At 40.0% G+C, this 26968-nt stretch overlaps 2 protein-coding genes across 2 annotated transcripts in view; one reads left to right on the top strand and one right to left on the bottom strand.

The window, feature by feature from the left end:
* The window catches only part of LOC309856642 (uncharacterized protein), a gene marked incomplete at its 5' end in the record, with an annotated part of 240178 nt that extends 232630 nt beyond the window's left edge, over positions 1-7548 (bottom strand). The window contains 3 exons of the mRNA XM_082717956.1: positions 6216-6419; positions 7129-7405; positions 7479-7548. Coding sequence (XP_082574082.1) covers positions 6216-6419; positions 7129-7405; positions 7479-7548 — 551 coding nt within the window. The remainder of the gene's footprint in view (positions 1-6215; positions 6420-7128; positions 7406-7478) is intronic.
* On the top strand, positions 7366-8869 carry LDOC1 (LDOC1 regulator of NFKB signaling). Its single transcript, XM_082716811.1, has one exon. The coding sequence runs from the start codon at positions 7547-7549 to the stop codon at positions 7991-7993; it is 447 nt and encodes a 148-aa protein (XP_082572937.1). The 5' UTR covers positions 7366-7546; the 3' UTR covers positions 7994-8869.
* The last annotated feature ends 18099 nt before the right edge of the window (positions 8870-26968 follow it).

Here is a 26968-nt window from a genome sequence, read left to right as displayed (position 1 = left end):
GGCTCAGTTGGTTAAGCAGCTGCCTTCGGCTCAGGTCATGATCCCAGCGTCCTGGGATCGAGTCCCACATCGGGCTCCTTGCTCCGCAGGGAGCCTGCTTCTCCCTCTGACTCTGCCTTCCACTCTGCCTGTGCTCGCTTTCGCTCGCGCTCTCTCTGACAAATAAATAAATAAAATCTTTAAAAAAAAAAGAATTAATGTGTAAAAATATTTTACACTTTAAAATTTACTTTCATATTCTTTTTCTCACTTGAGACTCACACCAACTTTGTGAGAGGGCATTTTTCTTCACTTTTTACAAATAAGGAAATTGGGTTTCAGAGATACTCAATGGCTTATCTAAGAAAGAACATGTCAGGGCACCTGGGTGGTTCAGTTGGTTAAGTGACTGCCTTCAGCTCAGGTCATGATCCCAGAGTCCTGGGATCAAGTCTTGTATCAGGCTCCCTGCTCCATGGGGAGTCTGCTCCCTCTGACCTTCTCCCCTCTCATGCTCTCTCTCACTGTCTCTCTCTCAAATAAATAAATAAAACCTTAAAAAAAAAAAGAAAGAACATGTCAGATATAAAACCTGAACCAGCTATTCTCACCCGTGGTCCAACTTTCTTTTTACAATTCCATGTTGCCTTTTATTTTATTTTTGTTTTACCCTCTTACACTGTTGGTGGGAATGAAAGCTGGTACAGCCACTTTGGAAAAACAGTGTGGAGATTCCTCAAAAAATTAAAACTAGAGCTACTCTATGACCCTGGAATTGCTACTGGGTATTTACCCCAAAGATACAGATGTAATGAAAACAAGGGCCATATGTATCCCAATGTCCATGCTGCCTTTAAAGTTCATGTCTTATGGGGGTGCCTGGGTGGCTCAATCGGTTAAGCATCCAACTCTTGATTTTTGGCTCAGATCATGATCTCAGGGTCATGAAACAGAGCCCTGCATTGGGCTCCACATTGGGCATGAAGTCTTCTTAAGATTCTCTCTCTCCTTCTCATTCTGCCTTACCCCTCCTACTCACGTTATGTTCGCCTTATGCAAGTTACTCATCTCCTCTGGAACTTCATTTCCTCATCTATGATTGGTTTTCATTAGCAGGCCACTCTGTAGGTCTGTCTCTCATTTAACAACAAAATAGCCCTTAGAATGAGCAACTAGCACTGTCCCCTCCAACTCTGAACTTCTGTGATTCCATCCCCATTTTGCACAAACACAGGGGTACTTATTGGAACCAGTCTGAGATTTGAGAAAGATACATACCTCCTCTTACCTAGGGAGGGTTTTTACTCAAAGAGTCCATTTCCCATATTGAGAGAACTAGGCACTGAGTGGACAGGAGGACAGGAGGAACCAAAGGTGCTGAAGGAGGCTAGCAGGAAAGCTTAGGGAACCTAACAGGAGAAGGTGCTGGAACTCAGCTCAGGGCCAACCAGAGATGCTCCTAGGGCTGAGAGAAGTACTGTTTCCTTCTCTCAGATAAGCCTAGGACTGTTGGCCTCTCCCAGGAGGATCACGATGGTGGCACATTGATGAAGGGAGTTTTCTGGAAGTACAATTGCCTCTTTACTCTGGGAAAGCATGAAACATCCAATCCCAGATATAGCAGGAATTCTCCCCCAATTGAGAGAGAAAACAGAAAATGTTACAAGGTAGCCCTCAGGATGTTGCAATGGACAATTTCTTCCCTAAAAATCATGTCTTATCATTAGGACAGTAGCATATTTTGAACTGAGAGAAAGCAAGACCAACATGAAACCTTATTTTATTCTTCTGACTACTTCTTATTGAAGAGTAAACATTTTTTAATTTAAGTTTTATCATTAAATTTATAGATACTAGGATAAAATAAGAGAGGTGAACTAACTACACATTAAATTTAAAATGCAGGTAATATAGTCACTGCAAGACTAATAAATCACAATTCTCCATTGAAAAATAATATGCAATCTGTGTATAGCAGTTTGTGGTTTGCCAAATACTTTTATGTTGTATCATTTGATCTTCACCGCAGTCTTGTGATTTAGATCCTATTACTCTCCATGTTCATTAAAAAGGAGACTGAGGCTCAGAAGAATTAAGCGAGTTGCTCAAGCCACATAGTAAACAAGACCATGAGGATTTGAACCAAAATTTCAAAAATTCTTTTCTTTCCCTGATGCTGCCCTGAAATGTGCTTCCCTCTTTTACATAGCATATATATCCCTTAGAGAACACATGGCCAGTTTTTATTTTATTTTTGCCACACTGTGACCCTGCCTGTTCTCATTACAAATAGCATCGCTGGTAGTAGAGGGCACCAATATGCATGTGTCCACTTGGATATGACAGCTCACGTGACGTGTGTGTCACATGCAGTCTCCTTAGATTCATCATGATGCCAGAGACTTTCTAAACTATATGAAAATGCCAGAAACAAACCAAGTGTATAAGTTCTTGTATGTTCGAGGTGACTAATTATATTCATGTAATTAGGATAGAGGAAAAAAAAATGGGAATAAAAATCTAGCGCAATATACTAAAGGAAATAAAGTCTAGATTATAGCACAATGGAAACATACATGAATAATACAAATTATTCAGTAATAAGACATTAATTTATAGAAATCACTCAGTTATAGAAATCTGATTTTCTAGTTCTGTATCTTTGGGACGGTGGGTATATTTGGCACTATCCTTCTCCTGCATCATCTGAGAATCTGAACAAAGTTGGGTCTCTCTAGTTTTGAGACAGGAGTGTGTACCTGAGAAATTCAGGTGGAGTATTATACAATCATGAAGAAGAGAGATCTGTGTATTCTATCTGTGTCTCCTGACATATATCTCTTTTTTAAATTTATTTTTTATTTATTTTCAGCATAACAGTATTAATTGTTTTTGCACCACACCCAGTGCTCCATGCAATCCATGCCCTCTCTAATACCCACCACCTGGTCCCCCCAACCTCCCACCCCCCCCCACCACTTAAAACCCCTCAGATTGTTTTTCAGAGTCCATAGTCTCTCATGGTTCACCTCCCCTTCCAATTTCCCCCAACTCCCTTCTCCTAACTCCCCATGTCCACCATGCTATTTGTTATGCTCCACAAATAAGTGAAACCATATGATAATTGACTCTCTCTGCTTGACTTATTTCACTCAGCATAATCTCTTCCAGTCTCGTCCATGTTGCTACAAAAGTTGGGTATTCATCCTTTCTGATGGAGACATAATACTCCGTAGTGTATATGGACCACATCTTCCTTATCCATTCATCCGTTGAAGGGCATCTTGGTTCTTTCCACAGTTTGGCGACCGTGGCCATTGCTGCTATAAACATTGGGGTACAGATGGCCCTTCTTTCTGACATATATCTTGATCTCTCAACATGACTCATTCAACATATCTGCTAGTAGAAAAATGTGTCTTTGGATTCTGTGAACCCCATGTATCTATCTGGAAGGAGACAAACTGAATTTTGGATTTTCAAGTGGGATTTTGTAGGGAGAAGGAGAGATACCAGGAATGTTTCCTTTTTAACACACCAGTATGAATTTGTTAACCATAAGAATATATTAATTTGGTACTTAAATAAACATGTAAAATGTTTTAGGACATGTGGTAAGCTGGAGAGGGTGAAGCTATACCTTTTCATTCCTCTCTCTAGGCCAAGAGGTCTCCACGGCCCTCTTGATGGGGTTACTGTAAAAAGCAGTCCAAGAGGTGCCTCATTAAGGAGGGGGAGAGGTTTATGGGCAGAAGCCTGGATCTTAGTGGCACCCATATGACTCACAAATATCCCCTCCAAAGCGGCTTTCTGCACCTTGCTGAATATTCAAGTGCCCGGTTGGTTTACCCAATCGGTGCACACCTCTCTAGAGCTGAAGAAGCAAGGGACACTTTCATGCTTGTTTCGAGGCCATGTTACAAGTCTGGCTGCTAGTTTATATGGGGGTGGGGTTTAAGGCCTGGGCTTTAAGGCTTAGGAGATAAGCACTGGAGATTACTCCCTTGGACTTGGGCCAATGGTTCTGCTAAATACTGGGGTCTGAAACACTACAGAACATTCTGAGCTGCAGCTGTCCCGATTAAGTTCCTGAGCCTGAGATAAGATAACACAGTGTACTCTGCCTCTGCCCCCAGCATCTTCCCACAGTTGAAAAGGAACATTCAAGGGTCACTTGAGAGGAAAGAGGAAGGACAGTGACGTGCAGCCCAAAGCAAGGTGAACAGAGAAGGAAGGGCTAGCAGGCCTTAGCATTGGTGGGAAAGCATCTGGGGTAGCAGGAAGCTGGTTAACATGAACATTAGGAGTCTCTACATTTTTAGCTACTGATACTACTCACCTCTTCCAGCTGCTTCCCCCTTGCCTGTATCTCCTCCCTCCCTCCAAGTTGGGAAGAATTTCCCAAAGTTACTGCTCAGCTCTGTGATCAGTTCTGGCCAGGGTATTTCTTGTTTTCTAGGAACTCAGAGCCCCCTCAGAGGTGATACCTGTGCTTGCCTCTTGTTTCCCTTCCAGACTCCCTCTGTCACAGAGTTATAAGGAAGAGGACTAGGGCAGCAGGAGCCTAATTAGCTCTGGATCCCCAGCAGACCTGCCTCATTCACAGAAGTCCAGTGTATAACAATTGTTCCATGGAAGGGCTTGTGCAACAGTCAGAGAAGCTGAGACTGTGGTGCTGTGCCACCAATGTATTGCTCTCTTGGGTCTTAGGCTTCTAGGGTGCCTGTCCTTGTGTATGGTCCTTGTTCAAGGGCCACGTAGGCAGCTCATTTCAATCACCAGATCTGGTGCCTGCCACAGAACGTTTGCTACTGGGGCTAGAACCCTGAGCATCTCTTCTTGGATTAGGGTCTGCACATGGTAAGTGGAGCTGGACGTTCACTACTGCCCAGCAGTTCCACCATCCATCCGGTGCTGTGAATGGGCAGAATGGCCAGAAATCTGCCTCTGAGATTTCCTGTCCCTTCATTCAATCCACTGAACACTTATGGGGTGCCCAGTAAATACTTTGAGATGCTGAAGATGAACTGAGAGAAGGTCTCTGCTTGGCCCCCAGGGGCTTCTCATCTAGTGTGGGAGTTCACGTCACAGGAGAGTCCAAGGTTCATAGTCCCTCCTACAGGCTCTCAGTAGAGTGATCTCTTCCCACTTGGGCCTTGGCCTGTTTCCTCTCCCCTCAGCCTCTCACTTCCAAGGATGCCCACTCAATTCTATTGTAAAAATACTAATTAGGGCGTTTCAAAATTATTTTGCCATTTTTACTATGTCAGTCATCATTTCACTATTTCATGATCAGAAATAGATAATTTTGGACAGTTTGAAGAGTATTTTGAACGCTTTGTGCAGCCACCACTTCCATTTTTTATCTCAACATCTCAACATCTGTATCCTGAGATTCTTTCACCCACCAAACATTTCTGGATCTTCTACTCTGGCCCAGACACTTTTCCAGGCATGCAGGATAGAGCAGCTACCAAAGCAAAGTCTTTGTTCACAGAGACTTACATTCTAAAGTGGAATTACGTTCACCATTTTGACTGATGAACAAAGTGCTATAGGATATGAGGGCTGTTAGTATGATGAATGCTATGTAGGGAAATGAAGAAGAATAAGGGGTTAGAGATTACTGATAGACAGTAGACCACCTCTGATAGACGAGGTGGTCAGGAAAGTCTTTTCTGAAAACAGTGGGAGAAGGAGTCGGGGCAGCTAACTGGGGAGAGAGCCTCATAAGGCAGAAAAGACAGAAAATGCAAAGATCCTGAGGCCAGATGTGGGGTGAGAATAAGCAAGAAGGATAATGTAATCATGGGAATAGGCACACGAGATGAGGCATGACCAAGACGTTGCTTTTTATTTCAAGTGAGAGGGGAAAACTGTTGGGAAGATTTTGAACAGGGCAGTAAAAAGTTCTCACTTTTGTTCTAAAGGATTCCTGTGCCTACTCTGTGGGCACCGAGAAACATGAGCCACTGCCCCAAGACACTGCCTACCCCTTCCTCCTGGCCATATACACGTGGGATCCGTTCCAAGATCCCCAGTAGAAGCTTGAAACTGAGGATAGTAATGAATCCTATATAGACTATATTTTTTCCTATATATATATATACCTATGATAAAATGTAAATAAATTTGGCACAGTGAGACATTAACAACTAATATAATAAAATAGAATGTTTATAACGCTTTGCAAGTTTCAAAATATCTCCTAAAATATCTTATGGTACTGCACTCACCCTTCTTGTGATGATGTGACATGATAAAAAACGCTTAGCGATGGGACGCAGTGAGGTAGGTGAATGACATAGGCATTGTGATGCAGCATCAGGCTCCCGTTGACCTTCTGAGGGTAGGTCAGGAGGGTCATCTGATTCCAGACCAAACCACTACTGGCACGGGGAACTGAAGAACAGCGCAGGAAAGCAAAACTCCTGTGCATACTGTAGGAAGAGAAGAGTGAAAGCTAAGCGGTTTGCAGCAGTCTGGGTGAGGAAGAAAGGCTGGGGCAGGGTGGTGGTAGAAGTGACAAGTGACTGAACTGCGGGTGTGTTTTAAAAGCAGAGCCAACATAATGTCAGCTCTAAGGTCCTGGACCCAACTTAGCTGCCAGCAACTATTTGAAAAATAAATTTCAAAGTAGAAAACCGAAACTATTTAAAAAACACAAATCTTCATTGTTAAGCAACGAATAATGTATGAATGCTGGCCAAGGGACACTAATACTAGGACATGAACTAAAGAGGTAAAGATAGGCAAGAGACTGCAAATGGTTCTCCAATGTTGGTTTTGCAGAACTTTTTATACTTCACTGTTTAGAAAAATAATTTTTTAAAAAGGAGGTAGGCACACAGTATTATTTCCCAACTAAAGAAAAAATCCCCGTTGAAATAGTTTTGTAGGAGGAGCCCTAAGGCTCTTTCATAACTCTAAAAGGTTGTGACTCCCGCGGCGCAGCCAGCAGAGCTACTAGTTCTCTGGGTGAGTGAAATTTAAATAAGCAAGGAAAAGTGTTTAAAAAAAAACCAAAACACTCAAGTGGAATCTAGTAGCCACGGACCCACCAAAGAACACTGAATTGTGCGAGTCGAAAGGTGATTAATCCTTTAAACTTGAGCAGGCTGGCCCTGAGACATGGGCTTTAGCACTCACTCGTTCCTGGCTAAGCCGGGCCCACATCCGGGGGTCCACCGGGGTCCCCTGCCTTTACACGCTCCGGCCGTGAGCACCACCAGCCCGCCCTGCCGAGACCCTGCCCACCCCTTCCCCCCGCCCCGCCCCCGACCGAGTCTCCGCGCCCCGGGCGCTCCCGCCGGCCACGCCCCCACGCGGCGCCTGTCGCCCCCCCCCCGGCCACGCCCTCCTCGCCACGCCCCCCGACCCGGGCCGCGCCGGCGCGCCGGCCGCCCAAGTGGCTGCGCGGGCGGAGCTTGCGCAGCCGCCGGACCCCTACGCGCACCGCCCTCCGCCCTTGGCCACCGTGAGCCTCCGCGGACACGCACTTCCTGCGAGGCCTCCGAGCGCACCTTTGCCGAACCGAGCCGATCCCAGCACTTCCCAGTCGTTAGCCATGGTGGACGAGCTGGTGCTGCTCCTGCACGCGCTCCTGATGCGGCACCGCGCCCTGAGCATCGAGAACAGCCAGCTCATGGAACAGCTGCGGCTGCTGGTGTGCGAGAGGGCCACGCTGCTGCGCCAGGTACGTCCGCCGAGCTGCCCGGTGCCCTTCCCCGAAACGTTTAGCGGCGAGAGCTCCCGGCTCCCTGAGTTTATCGTGCAGACGGCGTCTTACATGCTGGTCAACGAGAACCGATTCTGCAACGACGCCATGAAGGTGGCATTCCTAATCAGCCTGCTGACCGGGGAGGCCGAGGAGTGGGTGGTGCCCTACATTGAGATGGATAGCCCCATCCTAGGTGATTACCGGGCCTTCCTGGATGAGATGAAACAGTGTTTTGGCTGGGATGACGACGAAGAAGATGACGACGACGACGAAGAAGAAGAAGATGATTACTAGGCCGGGAGACCCTCGGGCCCGGGACGGGGAGGGCCCTGCACGCAGCCATTCTCTCCCCGCCTCCCCTGCCCGGCCCGCTCGGAGCCGCCAAGCTCCCTTTCGTCCCCGGATCCCCTTCCCTACCCTTGCCCTCCGGTTCTATCATCCCCCTGTAGTGCTTGCCTTTGTTCCAGGAGTAGTGCTCCAGTTACCTGCTGCTGGGGCCTCGCTCTGAAGCGCGCCGCCACCCGTTCTGGCCAGCCCCAGCACCCTCCCCTGCTAATTTGGACTGTGTCCTGAGCCCCTGCTGTAGGGAAGGCCCCTGTTACAAACTGGTCAGACTACGCGCAGCTCTGCCCTGCCGACTGCAAGGCCTCCGTTTGCCCAGAGACCTACGCCGCCACTTCACCACCATCCACCACATTCCAGCGACAGACCGCAGCCTTTGAAAATAAGGACCAACCTAGAAGATGCCTGAGTTGGCTGCATCTCCTCCTCGGACATTAATTTGGACAGCTCACCAACCCCCAAGGGGCCAATCTTTCAACCTGGTTAGTTCCCTACCTACTCCCAGAGTCCTCTCCTTCCCCACCAAATTGCTGCAGGGGCCTAGTGTGCCTGGCAGCCAAATTGTTGACATTTCTTTTCTCCTCTGCACCAGTTTTGCACAGCTGTCCTTTTACTTTCAAAACTGCAGCAGTCCCAACAGATGTGTGTATTTGGACAAACATACTAAAAACAAAACAAACAAAAACAGGCACTCAGCCCAGCTCCTCAGTACCACCTGGAAAAAGCATTTACGTTCTTTTCAATAAATATCAAGCACTACCAAAAAAAAAAAAAAAAAGAAGAAGAAAGGAGTGTCTTTTAATGGTTAAGTGCTATCATTGGCCTCTACCAATCTCTCTGACTCTCATTTTTTTCCCCTGAGATCAGGGAACCTAGTTCAATCCCAGTATTTGCCACTGTCATCTCTAGGCGACAGAGGACAGCTATCACAGGATTTGATAGAGATTCTGGTACTCTCCTCACCAAGGCATTTCTTAAAGCCCTGGCAAGAGGATTGAGTGTCCTCTGGGGCGTCCAGAGTGGCGTGGGTAAGGGGTGGTTGAGCAGGTTGTACACCATCCCAAAGTGGGACACTAGACCGTGAAAGGGGACACTATTAATAATTCGACTGCGACAACAAGCATAAGACACATAAAATATTACCATTTTCCTGAGCCTTTGGGTTACTTCCTCAGCACAGTCAAGGAAATTCTGTCCTTTAATTCTTACCATCTGAGGGCTGCTCTTGAGTTAAGACTTAACAATGTAGCACCTTTCAGGTGCCTGAGCTGACATTAAATCCTGGGTCCTGGGTGAGTGTACCCATAGTAAATAGTGATCTTAACATTGCGTCATGCCAGGTGAACACTCTTAGAATCCCCAGCCATACATATATCCCAGATTCCTGCCTATGGAAATTGGCAAGATGCCTGGCTATCTCCTAAACTAGACCTTGTCCTGTTGGGGGCTATGCTGAGACCTCTTTATAGACCCGGAGGGCTGAGAGGCATTGAGGGAATGGGTGAGTGCTGAGAAGAACTCTTTGAAATGTTAAATCAGGGAAGTTTGGTTGTGGGGTTAGTGGGAGCTACCTCTGCCAACCAGGAACATTTAGGAGGATTTGAGGGGTTCACAGTTACCATCTATATCTGCCCAAATGTACTCATTATACCGTAACTGGAGTCAGCCCTACCTTAAGATCTCTAATTTAGGTAATAAACTTCCCTATTACATAAGACCTTTTGAGGCTGGTTATTCTTTTATTTTTAATAGTAAACCTCATAGCGTGGATTTAATGAGATCCTGGTCATCATCCTGGTCACCTCACAGGCATGGATTCGTTGAAATCATGCCCATGAGGTCTTTACAGTTGTCCCTACTACATGGTGAACTTCCAGTAAATATGGGCTGTTACTCCAGACTTGGGATTGGAAGTCTATCTTGGTTGGAAAGCAGGTGTCTTGCTGTGAGTTTGGCTTTAGTAGGAAAATGTCAGGGGTGAGCGGGAACAGAGCAGGCCCAGGGAGAGTGGAAATGAAAGCACGCTGAGACATCGTTTACTCATTGGGATCTGACATAAAGTCAGGTAAGAAAGTTTGCTTGGTCAACAGGGGAAAGTGTAGGGCAGGAGTGATTTCTCTGGCCTAAGAAAGTTGTTCCTGGAGGGAAACAATGGGTGGATATGGTTTAGCAAAGGAGGTTGAGGCCCAAATGGGGTAGATGTGGGAAAGTAGTAGGCAAGAGCTGAAAGCTAGGTAAAGGGTCCAGGAAGACCAAAAATCAGTCATTCCATGATCAGTGGTCCAGGTATACTGAGAGGTGGTCCAGGTATAAGAGTGGTGAATGAAAGGTGGTTGCCCTCACAGTGATTCTGGTTTGTAGCTTTTATGGTGCCTTGAGCCAGAACTAGGTTGGTATCTAGCTACAAGTAAGGTCTAGAAAGAGAATCTGGACTGTGATTCTATCGGGGAGTGAACTTTCTGGGGGTGGGGAGAAGTTGAAGATGAGTAGATGGGATTTATTCCTCACCAAACCAAGTGAGCACATGCTCTTTGGGGAAGGCAGCGATTTCTGTACAGTGAAGCTGCCGTGCTAAGATAGCACAAAAGCTTGGCCAAGGAGTTTCTGAGATCTGAAACATGCGCAGGTGTGTGTGTGTGTGCGTGTGTGCGTGTGTGCGTGTGCATGAGTTTGCTCTGAGTGTGTGGATGTGTATGGTAGGGCAGGGGTGATGTGGCTATGCTGTGAGCTGTAGAGGACAGTGTGGGAATCTGGCTACTTCGGGGGCAGATTCTGCAAAAAAGCACCGTGTTTGGCAAGGACTCTACCACTCAGGATGAAATAAATTCATGGTGGTGGCATAAGGCAGAGCAAAAGAGAATGAAGAAGTAAATAAGCATGTCTAAAGATAAAAGCAGGACTTGGATGCAAACTGTTAAGGTAGAAATGCTGAAATAGCAAATACGAACTTCAGACTCCTGAATTCTCATATTGGTCATACTGGCCTTGAAATGGTCACTGCATGCTATCAAGAAATGAAAATAATATAAATAATATTAAAGGTCACAATCAATTAATCATATTAAATCTACCATTGTATTTTGGAGTTCCTTAACCATTTGAATAGGTAAACACTGATATCCCTTACTTCTGTGTTGCTGTGTTTTGCAGGATGGTATATGAAGTTAGAGGTACAATTATGTATGCTGTGTTTGCTTATTTTCTGCTATTACAATGGTGAAAACCTCAGCAGTTTGGAAGTAAGCAGAATAGAGAGAGATGTCTTTTTGAAACTGTGGAACATTTGCTTTTTAGCAGAGGAATTCTAAGAAAATTTCTAGGTTCTTAAAGCAATTAAAGCTAATAAATGGGCATCAATTCAAGGTCCCGAGAATGTTTTCCTTGATGGGTGATTAGGTTGAGGAAATTGTATGGAGCATATTTATTATTTGCATTAAAATATGAATTTTGTTAAAGTTGTGTTTAAAGGATAGTTCAAGTATATTGCTTACAGTCTTATGACCACTTAGGCCTAAAGGTAGATACAATGAACTGGTTGGTGTCCTTTGACAGTACTGGTAGCCACTAACTTCCCTTAGTGAGAATCTGATCATGGCCCTTGGATATTTTCCCCCTCCTGTCTGAAATTCCCTTAAGTTTTTTTTTTTTGTTGTTGTTGTTGTTTTTTTAAATCTTTAAATGTTCTGTTGTCTGAAGACACTTTTTTTAATGACGTAATTACCCTGGGATGGAAGACTTGCTTGGAGTAATTATGAATATCATAGTCAGATTTGTTCATGGAGCAGAAGCCCTCCTCTGGATGAGGAGGGGGGCGGCGCTGGTGAGGTACTGCCAGGGAACTTCGGAATAGCGAGACAGAGCAGCATTTGGGCTGGTGTCTGAGCTGTGATCTGTAACAAATTTTTTTCTTATGATACTATTCATAACATTTACATAATTCCTCCCCTCCATAAATAATAAATTATTTCATTAGCAAAATTGCAATAATAGGTCTTTTATATTTTAGCCAAAGTCTTTATACAGTTAGTTTAATTGAACAGCCAATTCAGAGTCAACCAGTCAGCTCAAGATAAAAAACTGTCACATGACTGTTTATGTGCCTCATTTTATTTATTTTTTGTATGTGCCTCATTTTATCTTTAGTTTTAAAACAAATAATACCAGTAAAGGAAAGCAAAGGGAATTATATTTCAATGTTACCCGAAATAATTGTGATATATTTTATTTGTCTGTTCTGTAGACACGGATAATTGCATTGCCATACAGGACTTTTAGAAATGTTCATTTGAAGAAAAAAAATATTCATTGTAATGTATTAAAATTTTAACATATACCCAAGTAGAATAGTATAATGAGCACACCTTAAACCCATCTCCAGATTCAAAACCTACCAACATTTTTGCTACCTCTATCCCTTTTCTTTCTTCAAATTTTTATGGAATATTTTATTTTATTTTTGTCGACCGGGGCCGGGAGGGGCAGAGGGAGAGCAGAGACAATCCAATGGTTCCTTGATATTCAAATATCTTTTAAATTATAAATAAAAATGTCTTTTTGATTATTTGCTTGAATTAGTTTTCAGAAAATGTCAACACATTGCACTTGGTTTATATATCTCTTACCCTTCCTTTATTGGTAACAGTTCCTTTCTACTCTTTTTTTTCCTATAATTTATTTGTTGAGAACACTGGGTCATTTGTCCTATGGAATTTTTATATTCAGGATTTGCTTTTATTTTTTCATATCCTTGCCCGATTTCCTCTTGAGTTGTTGATGTTTCTCAATTTTTTTTAGATGCTCTTTATTTGTTAGGGATCTGTGACTTATGTTGTAAATATTTATGTCCAGTTTGTCATTTACCTTTTTACGTTCTTCATATTTCATTCTGTTGTGAAAAATGTTTAATATATTTCCATTTTTTTCCATTCTCTCCTCTCATTCCTGTGCTTCCCAGTTTATGTGCTTTACTTTTTCCTTAGTGTTTATACCTTTAAATAGTGTATATACCTCTACTATTTTTCAGATACGAATGATCTGTTTTGACTCTCAGCCATGAAAGATGAGGAACTCAACATATGCACTAATTCTATTTCCCTATCAACTTTGTAAGTTACGTCATTTCTATGTTGTTCCTGTTTGTAACACTTACATATTTTTATGTGACCATCATCCCCTCTTCTTGTAACGTTAATATATCTAATAAATGAAATAATTATCTTGTTCAATTTTCACAATCTCTTTTGGTTAGCCAAGGTTTTTTTTTCTTTTCCTTTTTTAGTTGTTTCTTTAAAAAAAAAAAAAAAAAAAGAACCTCCTGGAACTATGTGCTCTGAGTTTTTGAAGGTGAATGGTTTTGTTATGGGTAGAGTTGGTGGGACACACTTTCTCTTCTTTCATTGCTCTACTAACTTTTAGCATTGACTGTTATTTTGTAGAAGTCTGAGGTCATCTTAATATTTTTCACTCATAATCGATTTGATATTTTTCTTGAGTTCCCAGATATTTTTTCTTTACATTTGAATAGAGTATATCTGAGTGTTATTTATTATTTGTCGTATTTTGTGGAACCTGGTATGACCATTTAATAGGTAGTTCAAGGACTGATTCATTTATGCAAAGCTGTCTGAATTATTTCTTCAAATGCATATAATATATACTGATATTTATGTTGACTCTCCCTTTTACCTACCCTCGATATTTTAAATGTTCTCAGGCTTTTCATTTTTTAAAATATTTTATTTTTTTATTTGAGAGAGAGAACAAGTGGGGGGGAGAAGTGCAGAGGGAAAGAGAGGAAGAGTGAGGGGCAGACTTCCCACTGAGCAAAGACCCCGATTTGGGGCCCAATCTCACGACCTTGAGATCATGACCTAAACTGAAGGCAGACACTTAACCCATTGAGCCAACCAGGTGCCCCTGTTCTCGGGCTTTTAAAGTGTTTTCTTCATTTTTCTTTTATTCTGTTTACTTTTATCAATCCCATTTTCTATGTGTTTTACAGTGGTATCAGGAGTACCAGTCGTTACTTGTGTTGCTTCCAACCTGGCTTCATTTCTGCGATAGTTTGGTTTTTCTTCCACTTCTTTGCCCAGTGCTGCCAGCTCCTGTTTTAGCTTCTGTTGACTTCTGCATATTTCTGAAGCTTATATCTCTGATTTATTCTCTTGTTGTGTAGCTATGATTCCTTTTTATTTTTAAAGTTGATGGTGATATATTGTGATACGATGTCAGTGATGCATTAAGTCACTTCTGTTTCCTGGCAGTATTTTTCTGTGGAGCATTATTTGCCATTTTTCTCCCCTGTGGCAGTATTCCAAGAATCCTTTCAGGATCTTGTCTACTTCCTAGTAAGGCTACTCTTCCTCAGCAGGGATAGTCAGCCTTCTTTGTCTTTTTCAGTCCAGTCCCAAATTTCCTCTGGCACAGATAAGTCAACATTGGTGGCTTGTACCTTGCCTACTTCCCACTTTCCAGAGATGAGACAAATCTGATCCCCTACTCCTTTGTTTTAACATGTCACGGGTCACTTCAATAGCATCAGGAATAACCTGGAAGGTAATTACTATATTAATGACTTAGAATACTTCCTCACTACAGCTGTGTGTGTGTATGTGCGCGTGTGCATGTGTGTATTTCAAAAATCAATTTTACTATCAAGTTTTGGAACAACTGTTTCTTCCCATGTGTATCAGGAAGATAAATACAAGGGTTTTCGGCATCTGTACAGTAGAAGAGCTGCTTGTGTAGGCATCTGATCAATATGTATGCAGGAAAAAGAAATCTGTTATTCGTTGGAAGAAAAGTTGGGAAGGTTGAAATTAGTATTAGAAAACGGACCTTTGAAGAGATAGACAAATGTATATGGAAAGATCAGTTTGTTGTGACCTGAGAATAGCTTGTTCTTAAAGTTCGGGTTCAGTGAGAATGTGCTGGTGATCTTTGATCCCTATTGTGGCTTTGCCACAGATTTACTTAGCCAACCCCAGACAGTTTACTTGACTCTCAACTTCTGTACCTGTAACATGGGAATAATTACAGCTCAGGACTAATATAAGAAAAAACTGCTTAAGGGGCACCTGGGTGGCTCAGTTGTTAAGCATCTACCTTTGGCTCAAGGTAGTGGTCTCAGGTAGTGGTCTCAGGGTCCTGGGATTGCATCTGGCTCCCTGCTCAGTGAGAAGCCTGCTTCTCCCTCTCCTCCCCACCTGTGCTCTCTCTCTCTCTCAGAACAAAGCAAAGTAAAACAAAACAAAACAAGAAACACAAAACTGCATAGCATCTTATCTGGTAATCAGTAAATGCTAACTTCATTCTTTTCTTCAATAGAGATTAGTAAAATAGAAATGTGAGATTGACCGGTATGGCAGACTTGCATGTTCTGGTAGAGAGATAATGATATTGGGGCGTGTGGAATATCAGGAGAAAAGCTATCTAACATTAAAATAAACAGTAATATCAGAAGGCAATTCATAGGAGTAGATAGTAAAGATTAATTAACATGTGAACAGCACTTGACACTTTAAAAGTCGCTTTGGTATTCATTTTCTTCTTCGCTACAAGACTCACACCAACTCAGCAGAGGATTTTTTATTTACATTTTACAGTTTGGGATAGAGATGCTCAGGGACTTGTTCATGGTAGAAAGTGTCAGAATTGGGGCCAGAAATTCCCACCCCAGATCCAGTGCTCTTTTTATAATTTCATGTTGCCTTTGGAAGTAATGCCTTGTTCAGGTTGCTTATCTCTCATTGATCTTTGCTTCTTTGTAACCTGAAGTATTTTCATTAAGGGGTAACTTCGCAGGTCCTTCTCTCATTTAACAAAATAGCCCTCAGAATGAGCAACAGGCCCTGTCCCCTCCAACTCTGAACTTCTGTGATAACATCCCCATTCTGTACAGGAACAAGTATGCAGGAACAAGTATGAACTTTGGAAAAAGATGCTGCGATTACTCTTTTATTTTTTAACAGCAACAACAACAATGCCAAAATGTTTATCAAAGGAGATAGATAAATTAGGATAAATTACATCCCTCTATGAGCTACAATGCTGGGGTAAAACTAATATCTTCTTTATATTTATGAGGGGAATTTCTGATAGGAATTGTTAAGGATAAAAGTAATTCAGAGATATATGTAGAGGATGATGCCATTTACAAATATTTTAGTATTGATGTATTTATTTTGGTGGGGAGGGGTAGAGGGAGAAGGAGAGAGAGAAACCCAAGCCGACTCCACGCTGAGCACAACGTGGGGTTCAATCTCACGACCCTGAGATCACTACCTGAGCCGAAACCAAAAGTTGGATGCTTAACTGACTGTACCACCCAGTCGCAGTTATTGTATATTGTAAAATATACAAACATTTTAAAACCTATATGTGTATGAATGTATATTATATATTGTAAAATATATAAATATTTTAAAACCTATATGTGTATGAATATCTGTCTATGTGTGTGTATACATACACGTACAAAAGAGGAAAAGATCAGAATGATAAATGCCAAATTTTAAAGTGTTCACCTTAGAGAAAGGAGTGGCATGAAAGGAATCATTTTGCTATTTTATTCTTTGTTGCTCATCTTTATTATAATGAGTACTAGTAGTTGAAAACAAATAGAATTAGCACTTATTCTGGAAGAGTTATGGTGAAAATGAAAAACAATTGTTGGCACTATTATAAAATAGTGCTCTTGTGGAAACAACAATTCATATTGTAGGAACCATAAACCGATTCACAACTTATTAGAAAATACAGATAATTGATTTTATAATTTCTGTTATGTTACTTTAATTCTACTGAACAGTTGATAATAAAACTGCTTTATCAGTGGAAACAAGCTATACTCAGACATTTACTTTAGTGCTGCTCAGGTCAGTACGTTTGGATACCGGTACATTCTCTTCAAGTTGTCTCTTTTCAGCCACTGTTGCCATAGTTCAGATGCTCATTGCCTGCCAGGTTTATTTGAATGGACTCCCAGATGATCCTTCTTCTTACTGGCTTTCTTCTTTCTAACCTGTTCTTCTCATTGCTGTTAGTGTTTTTTTTTTTTTAAGATTTTATTTATTTATTTGACAGAGATCACAAGTAGGCAGAGAGGCAGGCAGAGAGAGAAGGGGAGAAGAAGGCTCCCTGCTGAGCAGAGGGCCAGATGCAGGGCTCCATCCTAGGACCCTGGGATCATGACCTGAGCTGAAGACACAGGCTTTAACCCACTGAGCCACCCAGGCGCCCTTAGTGTCTTTTGATACCTAAATCTAATTTACCACATTTGTATTCAAATTCCTTCAGTGATCCCCACATTCAGGAAATTTTGGAATTCCTTAATATAACATTTATGTCTAGATTACTTTTTAAAAATTAACTTTTTATTGAGTTATAATTAATATACCATAAAATTCACCCTCTTATGTGGTTGATTCAGTCTTTTTAGAATATTCACAAAGTTGTGCAACCATCACCGCCATTTAATTCCAGAACATTTTCATCATTTCAGAAAGATATTCTGTACCCATTAGCAGTTGTTCCCCATTTGCCCCATCTCCCTCCCCTCCCCCTATCCCTGGAAACCACTAATTTCTGTCTCAATGGATTGATTGCCTATTGTGGACACTTCATACAAATGAAATGATACAATACGTGCCCTTTTGTGATTGACTTCTTACACTTAGTGTATCTGCAGGGTTCAAACTGGTTGTAGCATATATCGGTACTTCATTCCTTTTTATGGCTGAATAATATTCCACTTCATGAATGTACCAAATTTTGTTCATCCATTTGTCAATTAATGGATGTTTGGGTTATCGTGCAGTTCAGCTATTATAAATACTGTTGGTTATAATTTTCATGTACAAGTTTTTGTTTGAACACCTGTTTTCAATTCTCTTGGGTTTATATCTAGGACTGGGATTGCTAGGTCACATGGAATTCTGTGTTTAGCATTTTAAGGAACGGACAGATTGTTTTCCAAAGTGGCTTTACCATTTTATAATCCCACCAGAACTATATGGGTTTTACAATTTCTCCACATTCTCAGCAATATCTACTGTTGTTCATGTTTTTGACTGTAGCCATCCTTCTTGGCATAATGTGGTATAACATTGTGATTGTGATATGTGGTACACAGAACTATTTAATTTTGATGAAGTCCAACCATCTGTTTTCTCTTTGGTTCTTTTTGCTTTGGTGTCATATTTAAGAAACCATTTATTTCCAACCCAGGGTCATGAAAATTAACACCTATGTTTTCATAGTTATGTTTTACATCTATGTTTTCAAAATTCTCAAAGTTTTAAGTTTTATCTCTTTTATTTTGGTCTTTGACCCATTTTGAGTTAAATTTTATAGATGGTATGAAGTAGTGGCATAAGTCCATTCTTTTACATGTGGATACCCAGTTGTCCCAGCACTATTTGTTGAAAAGACTACTATTTCCCCATTGAATTTTCTTGTCACCCTTACTGAAAATCAATTGACCATAAATGTATAGGTTTATTTCTGGAATCTCCATTCTATTTCATTGAGCCATATGTCTATCCTATGCCAGTATCAAGCTGTCTTCATTACAGTAGTTTTGTGGTAAGTTTTTAAATTGTGGAGCATGAGTCCTCCAAATTTTTCTTCTTCGGGATCCCTTGCATTTTAATGTGAATCTTGGGCTCAGATTGTCAGTTTCAGATTGTCAATTTCAAAAAAAAAGGCAACTAGAATTTAATAGGGATTCTATTGAATCTAGATCTATTCGGGGAGTATTGCCATCTTAGCAATAATAAGTATTTCAATTAATGAACATTATCTTTCCGCTTATTTAGGTCTTCTTTAATTCGGTGATGTATCGCTGTTTTTGTTGGCATGTCTTCCACTTATTTTGTTAAATTTATTCTTTATTTTCTTATTCTTTTTGCTATTAATCAAAATTGAATTTTTAAAATTTCATTTTCAGATTGTTTCAAGTGCATAGAAATACACCTGATTTTTGTTTAGTGGTCTTGTATCCTGCAACTTTGCTGAACTTGTTTATTAGCGCTTATAGTTTATTTTGCGGATTGTGTAGGATTCTCTATATAAGATTACGTCATCTGCAAATAGAGACAGTTGTACTTCTTTTTCAGTGTGAATGCCTTTTATTTCTTTTTCTTGCCTAATTTATCTGGCTATAACCTCTAGTACTATGTTGAAGAGAGGTGACATGAACATAAATCCTTGTCTTGCTCTTGATCTTAAAGGGATAGTTTTCTGTCTTTCAGCATTAAGTCTAAGGCTAGCTTGTGGGTTTTCATAGATGTCTTTATCAAAATGAGGAAATCCCCTTCTACTTCTTGTTTGCTAAATGTTTTTATCATGAAAGGATGTTGGATTTCATTAAATGATCTTTCTGTATGTATTGAGATGATCATGTGGTTTTATTTTTTATTCTGCTAATATGGGATATTACCTGGACTTATACATTGAATCAATCTTACCTTCCTGGAATAAATCACCCTTAGTCATTTAATATAATCCTTTTTATATGTTTCTTGATTTGGTTTGCTAGTATCTTATTGACAGTTTTTGTCTGTATTCAGACAGAATAAAGTCCTGTAATTTTTTTGTGATCTCTTTGTCTAGTTTTGGTATGAGGATAATATTGGCCTCATAGAATGAGTTGGGAAGTTCTTACTCGCATTCCTTTGCACTTAGTGTTTTCACTTAATTGTAAATTCAGAAGTAACTCAATCAGTTCATAGATACCATCCTCATTTTTATGCAGTAGCATAATTAACTTTTTGTATTTGCTGTAGTTATTCCTAATTCTTTTATGTATGATGTTATGTATGGAAAATATTTTATTATGACAAAAATAAGTTTCACCATTAATGACAATGTGCCTATTTTATTTTTATATCTATGGAGCTATACCTTTACAGTAAGTTCCTAGGAGAAGGATTGGTGGATCAAAAAGTAAGTGCAGGGGCACCTGGGTTAAGCCTCTGCCTTCAGCTCAGGTCATGATCTCAGGGTCCTGGAATCGAGTCCCGCATCAGGCTTTCTGCTTGGCAGGGAGCCTGCTTCCTCTCTCTTCCCTCTCTCTCTCTCTCTCTACCTGCTTCTCTGCCTACTTGTGATCTCTGTCAAATAAATAAATAAATTCTTTTTTTTTTAAAAAAGTATGCAGTTTGTCAGATATTTCTAAGTTCCCTCCCACAGTGGTTTTGCCATTTTACATACCCATCAGAAATGGATGAGACTGCCTGTTATCTTGCAGCATTACCAGGATAAGGGCTATTTTGAATTATCTGGAAGGTTTTTTAAAAAAAATTCATCTCAGTTGAATTTTAGTTTGCACTTCTCTTATTGTGAATGAAGTATTTTTCCTATTATGAGGGCTATTTTCATTTCTTTTTCTATGAATCGTCTGTTCATGTCTTTTGACCATTTTTCTGATCTTGTTTTTCTCATCATTTAAAAGCTCTTTATATACTTGGGAAATAGCGCTTTGCTTATGATATAAGTTGCATGCATTTTCTTCCAGTTTTTCATTTGTCTTTTTTCTTTTTTATGGTATCTATTTTCTGCAGTGCTGGTTTTGCATTCTTACATAAATAAAGTCACAATTCTTTTCTTCTATTTCTTCTAGATTTTGAGTTACAGTTAGAAGACTTGTCCCACATCCAGGTTGTAAATGAATTCCCCCCAGGTTTCTTTTAATATTGCTGTGGTTTCAGTTTTTGAACACTTACATTTCTGTTCTTTTTGGTGTTTATTCTAGTATATGAAGTATCCAACTTAACTGTTTTCCAAATAGCTATGTACGGGCCCCATGCCATTTGTTAAAACATTCATCAGTTATGTGATATAGTCATCATGTACTAAATCTCCATATGGATCATTTTGTCTATCTGTGGACTTCCTATTCATTAAAATTAGTCTGTAGGCCTGTTTCTCTGCCATTATCACAGAATCTTCATTATAGAAACTTTAGAGCATGTTTTAATATCTGGAAGCACTAGTCTTCCTTTTATTGCTCTTTTTTCTCAGGGCTCTCACATGTTAATTTTTCCATGTGAATTTCAGAATCCTCATGTCTAACTTTATAAAAAATAACTTACTATATTTGGTAAGATAGTATTAAATTAGCATACTGGGAAGACATCTACAAAGTTGAGTTATCCTATCCAAGTACAAGAGCTGCCTTTTCAATTGTTCAGATTTATTTTCAGGCCTTTCAGGAATATTTTAACATTTTGTTTACTTAAGGGTTTTATTTATTTGACAGAGGAAGAAAGAGCACAAGCGGGGGAGCATCAGGCAGAGGGAGAAGAAAGCTCCCTGCTAAGAAGAGAGCCTGATGTGGGACTCAATGTTAGGACCCTGGGATTATGAACTGAGCCAAAGGCAGATGCTTAACTGACTGAGCCACCCAGGCACCCCAGTTTTAATATTTTCTTATATAGGTTTTGAATATTGTATTTCCTAGGTAGCTTCTAACTGATTTCTGTGTGTGTGTGTGTGTGTGTGTGTGTGTGTGAATGCTATTGTTTTTCTGTGATAATTTTATGTCATACCAAAAAACTTCAAATTAGTTTTTGTTTTTATTTTTGTTTTTCCATATATACTATTATTATATTATACATAAAACTTCTTTTCCAGTTCTCATACCTACAATTGTTTCCTCTTGTCATGAAATTGTAGTTGAGGTGAAGGGAATTCTTTCCTTGTTCTACTCCTTAGTGACAGTGCCCATAATGTTTCCCCACATTTGTATTTATAAACACATATTTATAAACACATATATATTTGCGTATTGTGTATGTGTGTGTTTGTTTTGTGTGTGTGTGTGAGAGAGAGAGAGACAGAGAGAGAGAGAATCATGTTACCTCACAGTGTTACATTTTGTATAGCCTGTTTTCAGAATCTATGGAGAAAATCTTATAGTTTTTTCCCTTGGATTTATTAAAATGGTGGGTAAGGAAGATCCTCATTTTTTTTTTAAACCTTCCTTGCATTTCTGGAATGAATCTCATTTGGTCATAATATCTTTTTTTTTAAATGTGTAATTGGAATCTGCTTTTACATAAAATTCCAAGTTTTCTATCAGTATTCATGAGATTGGTCTGTAGTTGTTGTGTTTGTGTTTTTATCAGGTTGATGTATCAACATTATGCTTCATTCATCAACAAAATGGAATTTTTCCTTTTTACTATGCTCTGGAACGATTTAAGTAGCAGTGAGATTGTCATACCAGGTTCAATTTAAATCTATATGAACAAAATAGTCATTGCAAGAGTAGTACATCAAAATTCTCCAGTGGAAAAAAAGGTGACATTTGAAAATACTTTGTTTAATAAACAGTTTATTAGAAGTTTAATAATGGTTGGGGCGCCTGGGTGGCTCAGTGGTTTAAAGCCTCTGCCTTCGGCTCAGGTCATGATCCCAGGGTCCTGGGATCGAGCCCCGCATCTGGCTCTCTGCTCAGCAGGGAGCCTGCTTCCCTTCCTCTCTCTCTGCCTGCCTCTCTGCCTACTAGTGATCTCTGTCTGTCAAATAAATAAATAAATAAATGAAATCTTTAAAAAAATAGAAGTTTAATAATGGTTAATCACAGTAGATTTTTGATAATAGTTAATATCATGTTTAATAAGTAATTTTATATTGTATTGTGTGATATGCACTTCAATTTTATGAGTATTTTATACTTGTTTTATGGATAAGAAAACTGAGGCTCATAAGGATTAAGTAGCCTGTGCAAGCCACACAATGAGCAGCAATGAAAGAGCCTAAACCCATACTCTGTTCATTCTGTAGTGCTTCCATGAAATGTAGTTCACCATCTTTATGCCAGTAGTTGGCCAAACATTTTAACCCACAACAGCTTACCTGTGTGTTTAGTAATGAAAAACATCCTTGGTTTTGAATCTATTTTTGTTGGACTATGACACTACCAGTTCTCACTACAAGTAGTATCCTTGGTGATAGAAGGCAGTAATATATGTATGTCTATTTGGATATTATCTCTCTCTCTCTCTCTCTCTCTCTCTAATACAGACACACACACACACACACACACACACACACACCATTAAGGACATCATGGGATAAGATTACCTTAAACCATGAATTCATAAAATCCAAATAGGCTTTTGTCATACAGAGTTGCTATTATTTGGGGAACATGCTTTCATTTCATACTATATTCTAAGTTTACTTGTCTGCTTAATGAAGAGATTAGATTGGCTCTATGTTGCCAGCCATTTTGAGGACAGGCCTATTAAAAATAAAAACAAACAAAAATTCCAATTATCTATAAGAACAGACTTAATGTGATTGCAGATACTTACTATAATATATTGAAATTACAGAAACAAACATAATACAGAATCTCTTGTAACTTAAAGTTGACTACCTGTACTAAAGTAACTAGTAATTGGAAAAGTGTGAAATAATAGAAGAAAATATGTAATCAATAAACTCAATAGTATAACAATACAAAAATATATACATTTTGCTGATACAAAGCATTTTCATTTTTTTAAATTTAAATTCAATTTAGTTAACATATAGTGTATTTTTAGTTCCAGGGTTAGAATTTAGTGAATCATCAGTTGCATATGACACCCAGTGTTCATTACATCAAGTGCCCTCCTAACACCCATCACCCAATTACCCCATCCCACCACCCACCTCTGCTCCAGCAACCCTCAGTTTATTTCCTGTAATTAAGAGTCTCTTATGGTTTGTCTCCCTCTATGTTTTCTTTTTATTTTATTTTCCCTTCCTTTTTCCTATATTTATTAGTTTTGTTTCCTTTTTAAATCTCATTTTATTTATTTTTTATTATACTCAATTAGCTAGCAAATCGTACATCATCACTAGTTTTTGGTGTAGTGTTCAATGATTCATTAGTTGCATGTAATTCCCAGTGCTCATCACAACATGTGCTCTCCTAAATACCAATCACCCATTTATCGCAGCCCCCTCCCTCCCTTCTGTAACCCTCTGTTTGCTTCCCAGAGTCCAGATTTTCCTGTGCTTTGTCTCCCTCTGATTTCTTCCCATTCAGTCTTCCCTCCCTTTCCCTGTGGTCCTCAGCACTATTCCTTATGTTCCATCTATGATTGAAACCATATGGTAATTGTCTTTCTCTGCTTGACTTATTTCACTTAGCATAATTCCCTCCAGTTCCATCCATGTCAGTGCAAATGGTGAGTATTCATCCTTTCTGATGGTTGAGTAATAATCCATTCTATATATGGACCACATCTTCTTTATCCATTCTCTCTGTTGAAGGGCATCTCGTCTCCTTCCACAATTTGGCTATTGCGGACATTGCTGCTATGAACATTGGGGTGCATGTGTGCCTTCTTTTCACAACATCTGTATCTTTGGGGTAAATACCTAGTGGTACAGTTGCTGGGTCACAGGATAGCTCTATTTTTAACTTCTTGAGGAAACTCTGTACTGTTTTCCAGAGTGGCTGCACCAGTTTGCATTCCCACCAATAGTATAGGAGGGTTACCCATTCTCCACATCCTCACAAACACTTGCTGTTTCCTGTGTAGTTAATTTTTGCCATCCTAACTGGTGTGAGGTGGTATCTCAGTGTGGTTTTGATTTGTTTTTCGATAATGGCTAGTGATGTTGAACATTTTTCATGTGTCTGTTGGCCATTTGTACGTCTTCTTTGGAGAAGTGTTTGTTCATGTCTTCTGCCTATTTTTTGACTGGATTACTTGTTTTGGGGGTGTTGAGTTTGATAAGTTCTTTATAGATCCTGGAAACCAAGCCTTTTGTTGGCTGTTTCCTCTGCTGTACAATAGCTTTTTATCTTTTTTTTTCTTTTTTTTTTTAAAGATTTTTTCTTTTCTTTTTTTTTTTTTTAAAGAATTTATTTATTTATTTGAAAGACAGAGATCACAAGTAAGCAGAAAGGCAGGCAGAGAGAGGAAGGGAAGCAGGTTCCCTGCTGAGCAGAGAGCCTGATGCGGGGCTCAATCCCAGGACCCTGGGATCATGACCTGAGCTGGAGGCAGAGGCTTTAACCCACTGAGCCACCCAGGCGCCCCAAAGATTTTTTCTTTATTTATCTGACAGAGATCACAAGTAGGCAGAGAGGCAGGCAGAGAGAGAGGAAGAAGCAGGCTCCCTGCAGCACAGAGAGCCCAATGTGGGGCTCGATCCCAGGACCCTCGGATCATGACCTGAGCCGAAGGCAGAGGCTTAACCCACTGAGCCACCCAGGTACCCCAATAGCTTTTTATCTTGATGAAGTCCCAAAAGTTCATTTTTGCTTTGGTTTCCCCTGCCTTTAGAGACCCATCTCAAAAGAAGTTGTTGTGGCCAGTGTCAAAGAGGTTATTGCCTATGTTCTTCTCTAGGATTTTGATGGATTCCTGTCTCACCTTTAGGTCTTTCAACCATTTTGAGTTTATCTTTGTGTATGGTGTAAGAGAATGGTCCAGTTTCATTCTTCTGCATGTGGCTGTTAATTTTCCCAACACCATTTATTGAAGAGACTGTCTTTTTTCCATTGGATATTCATTCCTGATTTGTCAAAGATTAGTTGATCATAGAGTTGAGGGTCCATTTCTGGGCTTTCTGTCCTGTTCTATTGATCTATGTGTCTATTTTTGTGCCAATAATGTGCTATCTTGATGATCACAGCTTTGTAATATAGCTTGAAGTCAGACAATGTGATACTCCTAGCTTTGCTTTTTTTTTTTTTTTTTCTTTCAACAATCCCTTGGTGATTCAGGGTTTTTTCTAGTTCCATACAAATTTTAGGATTTTTTTTTTGTTCCAACTCCATGAAAAATGCCAGTGTATTATATTTTAATAAGGATGGTGTTGAAAGTGTAGATTGCTTTAGACAGGATAGACATTTTCACAATGTTTATTCTTCCAGTCCATGAGCATGGAATGTTTTTCCATCTCTTTGTGTCTTCCTCAATTTCTTTCATAAGTATTCTATAGTTTCTAGAGTATAAATCCTTTACCTCTTTGTTTAGGTTTATTCCTGGTATTTTATGTTTTTTGGTGGTATTGTAAATGGAATTGATTCCCTAATTTCTCTTTCTTCCATCACATTATTAGTGTATAGAAATGCAGCTGATTTCTGTGTATTGAATTTGTATCCTGCCATTTTGCTGAATTGCTCTTTGAGTTCTTGTAATTTATCAGTGGAGTCTTCTGGGTTTTCCACATAACGTATCATGTCATCTGCGAGGTTTGACTTCTTCTTTGCCAATTTGGATGTCTTTTATTTCTTTTTGTTGTCAGATTGCTGAGGCTAGGAATTCTAGTACTATGTTGAACAAAAGTGGTGAAAGTGGGCATCCCTGCTGTGTTCCTCACCTTAAGGGAAAAAAAAGCTCTCAGTTTTTCTGTCTTGGGAATGATATTTGCTGTGGGCTTTTGATAGATGGCTTTTATGATGTTGAAGTATGATCCGTCTATTCCCTATATTTTGCAGAGTTTTAACCAGGAAAGGATGGTATGCTTTGTCAAATGCTTTTTCTGCATCAATTGAAAAGATCATAGGGACGCCTGGGTGGCTCAGTTGGTTAGGCAGCTGCCTTCGGCTCAGGTCATGATCCCAGCGTCCTGGGATCGATTCCCACATCAGGCTCCTTGCTCGGCGGGGAGCCTGCTTCTCCCTCTGCCTCTGCCTGCCATTCTGTCTGCCTGTGCTCGCTCTCTCCCCCCCCCTCTGATAAATAAATAAAATCTTAAAAAAAAAAAAAAAAAGAAAAGATCATATGATTTTTTGTCTCTTGTTAATGTGACCTATCACACTGATTAATTTGTGAATGTTGAACTACCTTTGCATCCCAGAAATAACCCCCAGTTGGTTGTGGTGAATAACCCTTTTAATGTACTCCTGGATCCTATTGGCTAGGACCTTCTTGAGTATTTTGACATCCATGTTCATCAGGGATATTGGTC

The sequence above is a fragment of the Mustela nivalis genome, assembly GCF_964662115.1.
Source record: "Mustela nivalis genome assembly, chromosome: X".
Lineage (NCBI taxonomy): Eukaryota > Metazoa > Chordata > Mammalia > Carnivora > Mustelidae > Mustela > Mustela nivalis.
Note: the sequence above shows the minus strand (reverse complement) of the source record. Positions and strands in the feature narration are given on the sequence as shown.

Excerpts from the sequence above, each read along its gene's own strand:
- LDOC1 (XM_082716811.1), top strand. The coding sequence starts at position 7,547 with ATGGTGGACGAGCTGGTGCTGCTCCTGCACGCGCTCCTGATGCGGCAC.